We start from the raw sequence: 10238 nt of genomic DNA, 5'->3' as shown, positions 1-10238 counted from the left end.
TGCCGACCGTTTCACGAGCCCTTTTGATAAAGAATTTCACAATACACAGGTCAAGCCTCAGTCACATGGCTACCTTCTTAAAGGGGTCGAGTTCGAGCGCTACTTCACAACCACAAAAGACCGACTGCCAAGGAATGGATCCGCGACCCATTCGCCAACAAACCAGGGGAATCCAGCACGTTTATGCAAGACGATCAACTGCTGGAGATCGCAAATGACAGTGGCCTTAAAAGTACGTTTGAGAAAACAACTCTGCAGAACCCTGAGATCGCCACAATAGCACTGAAAACCCTGTTGCCATTTCTGACATCCTATCTGTGTGAAGCAGGGTCCTCTGCAGTGACAGCAACCAAAACAAAATTATAGAGCAGACTGGACATAAGCAACACACTTCGGCTGCCATCGTTTCCCATTACACCTAGATGGGACCGTCTCATTGTAGAGAAACGAGCTCAGGGCTCTCACTGATTTAGCGTTACGGTGAGTTGCATTTTCATGCACTTTATATTTGTTTTTGTGGTGCATCTTATGTTGAAGGCATGTTTAACCTTTACTATTACAACCAGAGAGTGTGGGGCTGAGAGGCCGTTACGCATGGTATGATGTTGGAGCGATGTTACGTGAAGGCTGCTAATAAAATTGCATACACAGTGGATTCATGTTTATTATTATATTTAGAAAATACCAGTTTTTATGTCAGTCATATCATTTTATTTTGTTGTATTTATCCGCCACACCTTAAAGCCCAGTCCGTGAAAGTATTGTCTGAAATTAAACTGGTCTGTGGCACAGAAATGGTTGGGGACCGTTGATCTAAAGCCCATTCATAGTGTCACTGTGTAGTTAATAAATGAAGCTTGAATTAGAGCAGGTTAAACTGTGCCAGTCTTACTATCAGCCTGCTTCAACTCTTACCTTGAAGTTGATCTCCCTTTCTTTGCAGCAGGTCACACAGTTCAGCACCAACACAACCAAGGCCACCAGCACCATCAACGACACCACCAGGGACAGGTAAAGAGACACAGACGAAACGTCGCCTGCGCTTCCACCTGAAATTACAAAAAATAAAAGTGCCGAGGCATTCACTTTTGTAGTTTCAAGTAGGACATTGTTCAGAAAAGAGCAGAAGAGGGCACCGATCAGAACTGCTAGGTTAGATCAGAAATATGTGTTCGGCAGTAACGCAAAACAGAGAGTGTATTTATTCCACATCTACAAGAAAATGTAATTCAGCCCAACATAAAAAAAGCACTTCTTTGGTTTGTTGATGAATGTGCACCATGTGATCTGGGTCACAAAAATATTTATATACTTGAGGTTTAAAAAAAAAAAAAAAAACTGCAATCACGACAATAATTCTCATCTTTTACTCCTGACCATCCAACCTCTACCTCATGGACATTCAGGAAGACAGCTTGGGCGGGGGGGGGGGGGGTCCACCGGCCGTTAGTATCTGATGGTGCAGCAGTGGTTGGCAGCAGGTGTGGGTCTTCTCAAGCGAGGATGCTGCTGGCCAAGCAATTCAGGTTACAGGTCTGACAACAGCTTTACAGCCCACTCACTGCAGTCGTTAGCCAGCACACGAATGCACGTTAGAAAACTAGAGCCGCACGTTTAAGCAAATCTGAACTCACGGAACAAATATTAGACCCGGTGTATTTTAGCAGATAAAAACAGAAACCAGAATGAAGTATTTTAGGAACTCTGGATAGCAAAAGGAGCAGATTTGATGAAAATCTAATTAGAGATAATCCAACATCAGTTTTTAAAAAGTATTGTATTTATTAATCCTCTCAGTGACCTCACTTTTTGGTGTGTGAGCGAGTGTGAAAGAGAAAAAGAGACAGTCTGTTCCCGCACAGCCATCTAGTTTCCTAAATGTCACTGCTCACATTTATAGCTATTCATTTGAAAGTTATGACTGCTGGTCATCGGACAGTCAGAGGACGTTACAGTCAAGTCCTCCCAACCTACACTCTGACTCATTCCTTACAAATATCGATTTTGTTCACACTAGAAAACCAGCCAAATGCATACATTTGATTTTATATTTTATAAAGTGATAAAATTTAAAAGCAGCATCAAGGTCAAGGTTTCTTTATTGTCATTCACATCACATGTGGTACATGTGGTGGAAGAAAATTGTGTACTCAGGGTCCCAGTTACATCCAACAAAAGTATCAAACGTAAAGAAAAGATAAGATCTAAGATATGAATGAAAAAAAACAAATGACAAACTGGCAAAAGTAACAAGTTACATAGTTTTTCCTACCAGAAAATTTATACTTGTCCAACTCCAGCCTTTAGGTCAAAAGGTGTATATTTACAGTGATTAAAAAATAATACATCACAGTCATAGGTATTCACTAATCTACAGCTTTTCTACAGGATCCCTTCAACAAACATCTCAGTGTGAAGATGTGCAATAAAGGAACTGTCGTGAAATATTGATGAGATGAAGAATTAAACTTTAAGCAGGCCAACACTCAAGACACTGACACAAACTGATGAAACTATATTGACCATATATACCTGAAGCTGTTAAGAGTTGATTATTTTATGATTTCAGCAGATTTAAACGTAAATGAAGGCCAAAAGAAGACACCAACGTTACAGATTCTCTTTTATAGGCACAACAATAAAACTCTAAAACTTTACAAGAAATAAATGACCTTTTATTCATATAGAGAACCATCTCAAACACAAGTCAAAGTTGAGTTGAAGTGTGCAAAATAAAAGTTATGTTATAAAACAGTTACGTCCTGACCTCTGGACATGAAACCTTACACTTGATGCACAGGATACAGAAGGAGGGATCTTGAGTTATAATAACTAAATGATTTTATGACCATTACAGCAACAGGTTATGAGGAAGTTCAGGCCTCGCAAAGGTCACAGCAGTACGATGGGGTCATATAGAAGCTAGGTTACTGCAGCTCCACAGAGGAACCAGTTCAGTCTCCGATAGGATTTTCTGTTTTTTATTCCACCCAATGACTGAGTGTTTTTGGGGACAAGTGCAACAGGGAGCTGCCATGTCTTATTTCAGCCGTACTGCATATTTCAGTAGGCATTCTCACAGAGGAGGAGCTGACCCATTTTCATAGGTTTTTCAACCAGTTTGGAAAATTTAAGTGGTGGACATTTGCACTGTTACTCACAGGAAAGTAAATGACATCATTTGTCTGAAAAGTTTGGGTTGATCCAAGATTGTCTGTGAAGACTTTCATCAGTCAAACCCAGCTGACTCAGCCTGTATCATGTCTACCTTTTAGTTTTAGTTTAACGACCATTGCCTTGTGTTCCTACTGTAAAATCGAAATAACACTGAGCCTTGTGGCAACAACGTGTTTTACTTTGATCCAAGTAGTAGAAAAGACAAAAACCGATCACGTTTGTTTCCTGGCAGCAACATTAAAGGTTAGTGATGTTTGTGTTGCAACAAGCATCAACAACACATTGAGTTGACAGCAACAAATTAAAGTAGTGGAGATGGAGGGTTGAAGCAAACAGTAAAGAACATTAGAGTTTCATCTTTAAACATTGATAAATGCAGATAACAACAAAAGAGAAAAGGAAAGGTTGCCGAGTGATAAAACCATAAAAAGTGGACTTGTATTACAGTCATGCTTTCCTGTAATACTGGATTATGATTAGGCAAACAACCCTGTTGCTAATCATTGACTGGTTCTGATAAGAATGGAATATGTTGCGGTTGCACATTACTGACTCACCCTTTACAATTTTACCTTATAGAGAAATTAGGTTTTCACAAGGCAGTGTATTGTACATACAAAATCCAAAGTGACTGAGCCTCTCTCATTGGGAGATCTAAAAAAAATTAAAAAATATTAAACTACTCTTTTACCTCTAACTGCCCACAGCTATCAGCATCAATAACAACTCTTGATTGAAACCAGGATGATGAGCTACGACAACACTTAATTTCCCTCTGGGATTAATAAAGTATTTTTGAATTGAATTGCATTTTTAATTTGAAACCGGAGTACTTGGAGAAAACCTACCCATGCACGTAGAGAACATGCAAACTCCACCCTGAAAGGCTCCCGGCCAGGATTCGATCCAGCAACCTTTCCGCTGAGGCAACAGCTCTACCAACTGAGCCACTGTGCCACCCTCAAAACTTTCCAAATATCCAACTAAGAAATCTAGTTTTTGCAACTTCATCTGTCTTATAACTATTAGGAAATAAATAAATCGGGTTGATAATCTTTGATTGCAGGCCCGGTGCCATAAATTCAGGAAGGATCTCCTGCAGTGAAGCAGAAGAATCTGGCCACAGATACCGATCCGTCCACCTAGATCCATCTTACTGTCAGATCCGGCAGGCCTCTCGGTCGTCCTGGGCAGAAGGATTGCCCGAATGCCAAACAGAATTCCTCCCTGAGTGATTGTCACTCCTCCTAGCAGTCTGCAGAGCTCCTCACCAGCCGAGTTTCTCACCAGCTCCAGGATCTCGGTGGTGAGGTACTCGAGCACCATCGCCAGGTTGACGGGAATTTGTCCACGGCACCTCCTTTTCAACTCATGTGGGATTTGGGGCTGTAGATGAGATATTTGAGCTTTTGAGATGTTAATCAGCTGCTCCTCGTTGATAAAAAAAAAAAACCTTGTTGCCATGGTTACACATCATAACAAATGTCCAAAAGTAAAAAAGTTTCAGTAAAAATCCTTCCAGCTGCACAGCATCCGATATCAGAGTAAATCATCATCGTAAAAAAGCGATATACATCCAGAAAAAAAGAGGAATTAAAGTTTTCAAAAGCAGTAACTCAGAATGAATGTAACAGAGCTGCTCCAACATGCAGCCACCATGAGCGGTGCAATTCTAGAACTTTTTTGTCTTTTTTTTTAGAACATTTCCTCCCACATTCCAAAAACATGCATGTTAGGCTGATTGGTAACTCTAAATTGTCCCTAGGCGTGAGTGAGAGAGTGAATGGTTGTTTGTCTCGTTTGTCTCTATGTGTCCCTGTGATGGACTGAAGACCTGTCCAGGGTGTCCCCGCCTCTCACACAGTGATGGCTGGATATGGCCACCAGTGACCCGAAAAGGAAGAAGCAAAAATAATGGATGGATGAAAACTTGTGAGGACCATTGTGTCATTACTCAGTAGACTAATTTTTTTTTTTATATATTTGCTATACTGTCCCGAGCATTAGCGCCAATCATAACCGTAGTCATACAAAATGCTTTCGGTTTAATCGGCACTTAACACGACAGAAAATTGTTTACTTTCATAGATTACATTACATTGTGAATCAACAGAATGATCTACTCATGACAAGCCCTGTGATGACAGTAAAAAATAAAAAGAAATTGTGCCACAAACATTAAAGAGGTTATTCAAGGTTTACTTCAGAGCTAGAAACAGTTTAACGATGCTGGTGGGCAAACATCAACTCTGCTTTGCCATAAACTTGGTTTTTCAGGTAGGTAAGCAAGAAATATATTAACTCTGACACATTTTGTTTCTACCATTTTAGCATTTTAACTTTTATGTCTAAAATCAACTAAGGTAAAAACAAAATAGTTTGAGTTCAAAAGCATTTCAGATTCAGGTAGCACGTTTTTAAGGCTCACATCTTTTTTAATGTGTATAAACTTTTTTTATTAAGGGACAGCATGTAAGAAAAAAATTATTATGATTTTATTTCAACTATTTATATGGGGTTTTTTTTAACCCAAGGACGTAATTGTGTGCAATTACTTTATGTGTGGGTTTCCTCTTTTACCAGATGTTTCTCCCTCCTTGTGATCCAGTGCAACTGGAGATCACGAATGTCCATCCCAATCCCAACACGCTGCTTTTATATGCTAGTGCTGTTTAAGTTTCTTTAATAATTTCTTGTTCTTGGCACTTTGGTGCAGCTTGATTTTTGTCTGTCTTATCTCTGTGTGCTGGCTTATAAAAAAAAGTTACTGTAATATTTCCATTCATGTAAAGTAATCACCTATATGCTTTTATCATTGTAGTATTATAACTGTGTTGCTGCTTCTTGGCCAGGTTGTCATTGTTATTTTTTATTATTATTAACCTTTATTTAACCAGATCTTTTTTGCAAAGGAAGCCTGGTCCTGAAACATCAGCGACTGTACTTCTTCAGGCAGCTGAGACGAGCTGGACTAGGAAGCTCAGTCCTCACCTCCTTCTACAGGTGTGCAGTGGAGAGCATCCTGTGCTCCAGCATCAACGTGTGGCATGGAGGCTGCACAGCTGCAGAAAGAAAAGCTTTGCAGAAAGTGGTGAAGGCTGCACAGAAGACTGTTGGGAGTCAGTCTCCCCACCATCACAAACATCTACACCTCCAGATGCAGGAACAAGGCCACCTGCATCATGAAGGACCCCACTCACCTAGCACACTCACTTTTTGCCCCACTCCCCTCAGGCAGAAGGTTGAAGAGCATTAAGTGTAGAACCACTAGACTGAGGAACAGCTTCTACCCTGAAGCTGTTAAGACTTGTGAATATCTAACCAGGATAATCACTGTGAAAAAAAATCACTGTAATGCTACTTTAACTGGTGATATGTGCTGCTGATTATCCATGCTGCTGATTATTTCATGCTGCTGTATTCATTCATACCGATCTACTCACACAGCCTCACGTTTGTGCTGCTGTTGTTACGCCATATCGTTTTACATTATTTGTGTTTAGCGTATATCTTAGATCCTTATTTACTGCTTCTTTTAACACTTTATATTTTTGCTATTGTTGGATGAAACTGGACCCCGTGTTCCACCTCATGTGGTGAAATAACAATAAACCTACCGTACTTGAACTTGAATATTTTGGACTGACTTACTGGATTGTAAATGAGAACTGGTTCTTAATTGACCTACCTGGTAAAATAAAAGGTTATTATCATTATAATTATCATTGCCTGAACAAGAAAATCACAAGGGGCTTACATAGATGGCGGAGGTATTAATTTGGACTGTTTTATTTCCTGTAAAATACATGCAAAATACATGCGCTAAATTTGTAGTAAAATACTTGCTATTCTACCTGATGAAAAATAAGACAATGAGTTCATGAAATAACTTTTGTCAATCGTTATAAATGCAAGATATTGTAAAGCTGAAGGTCTGACGAATAAGACTTAGTGAGAAGGAAGCAAACTTGGAAAAGACAATCAAACAAAATTACATCTTGAATAGGTACTACAATTGTAAGTAAAAAGTGTTCATTCTTAAACATAATCAAATATAGTCCAATAACCAAAATGTACATGACAAAACTGGACCAATCTTACTGAAAGTCACCATGTCCACTTATCAGTATTAAATATTTAGAACCCTGTTTTGCTGGTAAATATAAAACAGTGATAAAGTAGGACCCATTACAAAGTATTGTCTCTCTGAACAGGTTGGGGAAGTTTGTTTATGATTAGCTTTTCAGTTTGCCATTAGCCGGGTCGTGACTTAGACGTGTAGTTGCTTTCCAATACATTATTTAAATATTTACCTACTTTATAGCCAGAAAACAAAGCCGCCAGCTACCGTAGTTAAGTCTGTGAGCTAATAATTGCAAAGACCATGCCAAGAACCTTCAGAAATGAATAAGAATTCATGTTGGTGTTAGCTTTTAGCTACCTATTAGCAACAGCAGCTACTCCTTCTAGCAAATGCTAGCTGGAAGATCTACTTATTACAATTACAAGAGAAAAACATCATTTAATAGTGTAATTAATTCACCGTGGATTGTCTCACCTGATTTGAAAACATATAGAAGAGGAGCAGCTTCAGAGTCCCAAAATGCCGACAGGAAAATCCCACCGACCAGCAACACAGACCCACGGTGCCTCTCCATCTTCCTGGCTGGCTTAAAATGTTAGCCAAATAAAATCTTCGTCCAAATAACTGGCAGATATGTCACTGTATTAAGTGTTTTAACCATTGATACTGAGTTTAACGTCAGCGTAGACTATATTGACGCGCATATTTCTGGCTGGGTTAGCTACTTGCTACTCGCCAGTTAACTGGTTCGGTTAGCATGAAGGCTAACAGTTTCAGCTGACGACAGCAAACACAGCCGCGACGCGAAGCGTTCCGTTGTCCATGGAGCCAGAAACAGCAATCACCTTTCACGACCTGCCATGTTTGGTGGAAGCATCCAGATGTCACTAAAGTGAACACAGGTACCGAGTTTTTAATCAGTAGTCCTCACTATCATGAAAACACCTCTCCTCCAAAGCGCCATGTTCCTGTACAACGTCACGTCACGGAGTGAGGCGTAACACTTTGAATGATTGACAAGTACCTAAACCAATAGAAGCGAAGATACAATCGGCATTGAGTTTACCTAGCCAATCAGCTTCGAGTTTTATTGCCCGGCCAGTAAATCCAGTGAAGCTGCAGAAAGTCCTGAAAATCCAGTCACAAGCCCGGGAGTAACGTAATGGAAGACGACCCACCTATAATGGTTATTTATTAATTATGAACTACTGTAATGGCTAATTTATTTATTAAATTACGCCAAACCATATGATTGCCATTCATAGAACAGACGCAGAGATGCAGGCTTTAATTTTGCGATCTTTGTTGTTGTTGTTGTTGTTGCTGTTTTTCACATTGGAATGTTATATGAATATTCAGGAAACTCGTACAGGTTTATAGAAAATTATAAATGCATTTATAAAAAGCCACATTATCAGCACAAATTAAAGAAAGCTATACTTACTTGATATTTCTTAGTCAGGGGTCTGCAACCTATTCAAAAAACAAACAAATAAATGTTTGTCCCTCATAAAAATTGTCCAGAGCTGCAAAATCTCTAGAAATTAAACACTTGTAATATGTGTTGTGTACACCTTTCAGCTATTTTCACACCACGCTTTAGCACATCTGTGAAAATTATTAATGGCCGTCCATCCATCCAACCATTCATTATCTTCACACGTTTCTTCCTTTTGGGGTCACAGGGGTCACGAGTGCCCATATCCAGCAGTCACTGCGCGAGAGGCCGGGAACACTCTGGACAAGTTCATCAGGACACAGACAAACGAGACAAACCACCATTCACCCTCTCACTCACACATAGGGACAATTTAAGAGTTACCAGTCAGCCTAACATGCATGTTTTTGGTCTGTGGGAGGAAACTGGAGTACCCAAAGAAAACCCACGCATGCACAAAGAGAAGAAACTCCACCCAGAAAGGCCCACTGGTCGGGATTTGATCCTGTGACCTTCTTGCTGAGGGAAGGCAGCTCTACCAACTGCACCACCATGCTGCCGCCCTCTTATATTGACTCGGTTTATCACTCATTTGTACATTCACTGATTATTTGCTGAACGTTTCAATAAAATCCACCCAGTGGTTCATCCAATATTTTTCTAACAGACAGAGCTGACTCCAATAATTTATGGCAAAATTGTATACAGAGCTCTTGTTCAATTTGTCAATGCTCAGAATGTGTCTTTTCTACTACGCTGCAGCATTTCATCTCAGAGTGTTATAGTCTGTAATATTTTAAATGAGAGAAAAATATGCAGGACTTTGTTTAGTCATTCATAAATTAAATCACTTAAAAGTCTTTGCGCATATCACCCAAAAAACTAGCCTTTCCCATTGACACATTTTGCATAAACGGCTTTTATTTGTTATTTCTGGCCCAAGCTACTAAAAGAAACTCCACCGAGGGTGAAGAGACCCTGTGTCATACCATTTCATTACTTTTTTTAAATAAAATACAATAGAAAGCATTATTTTTGCATTGAAGTGAAACTCATCTTTGAGTTGTTTTAAATGTGCCATAAACATCCACTTTGACTTCTACTGTAATCTTGATACATCTGCAAGTTTACCAAACAGTAGGCCGATGAATGACATAAATTATCTGCTCTGATTAACTGATGAAGGGGGGGAGGAGGCGTTCTGCTGCGTAGAGGAAATCTCCCCGGGTTTGAGGGCAGATACGTCAGGTTGCTCCTTACAGTCTGGATCACAAATCTGCAAGAGAGAGTCCGTGACTTCAGCACAAAGCGTGCGAGAGAGGCAGGGATCTATCTGCACATCATCTGCTCCAAGACCAACCTCACCCGCAGCACGGTGAGTCTCACGCTTTTTCTACATTTATTGTGCAACTTCAAGTGTTTGCAACACGTAAACATCAGTGTCCCTTTGATTTTTAAGGGGTGGAAACATCTGTTTTTGAGATATCTTCATAAAGTTTTGTGAATTCAATTTTACATTTTTAAAAGGCAGCACTGCTT

General features: G+C 39.7%; 3 protein-coding genes across 4 annotated transcripts in view; 2 read left to right on the top strand and 1 right to left on the bottom strand.

The window, feature by feature from the left end:
• lmtk2 (lemur tyrosine kinase 2) overlaps window positions 1-8247 on the bottom strand; it is a 31732-nt gene extending 23485 nt beyond the window's left edge. Inside the window, exons 1-2 of the mRNA XM_037688963.1 lie at window positions 7721-8247; window positions 916-1037 (exon numbers count right to left, since the gene is read on the bottom strand). Of these exons, the coding sequence (XP_037544891.1) occupies window positions 916-1037; window positions 7721-7835 (237 nt within the window). The 5' untranslated portion in view covers window positions 7836-8247. The remainder of the gene's footprint in view (window positions 1-915; window positions 1038-7720) is intronic.
• The window catches only part of LOC119421599 (septin-9), a 916196-nt gene that overhangs the window by 556324 nt on the left and 349634 nt on the right, over window positions 1-10238 (top strand). The gene's annotated exons all lie outside the window — the stretch shown is intronic.
• Window positions 1-10238, top strand: part of pvalb5 (parvalbumin 5) — a 571007-nt gene that overhangs the window by 556324 nt on the left and 4445 nt on the right. For both annotated transcript variants that reach the window (XM_037688960.1, XM_037688961.1), the window contains exon 3: window positions 9985-10074. The gene's annotated coding sequence lies outside the window, so the exon portion shown is untranslated. The remainder of the gene's footprint in view (window positions 1-9984; window positions 10075-10238) is intronic.

Source organism: Nematolebias whitei, chromosome 15 (assembly GCF_014905685.2).
Source record: "Nematolebias whitei isolate Nwh7 chromosome 15, NemWhi1, whole genome shotgun sequence".
Taxonomy (NCBI): domain Eukaryota; kingdom Metazoa; phylum Chordata; class Actinopteri; order Cyprinodontiformes; family Rivulidae; genus Nematolebias; species Nematolebias whitei.
Note: the sequence above shows the minus strand (reverse complement) of the source record. Positions and strands in the feature narration are given on the sequence as shown.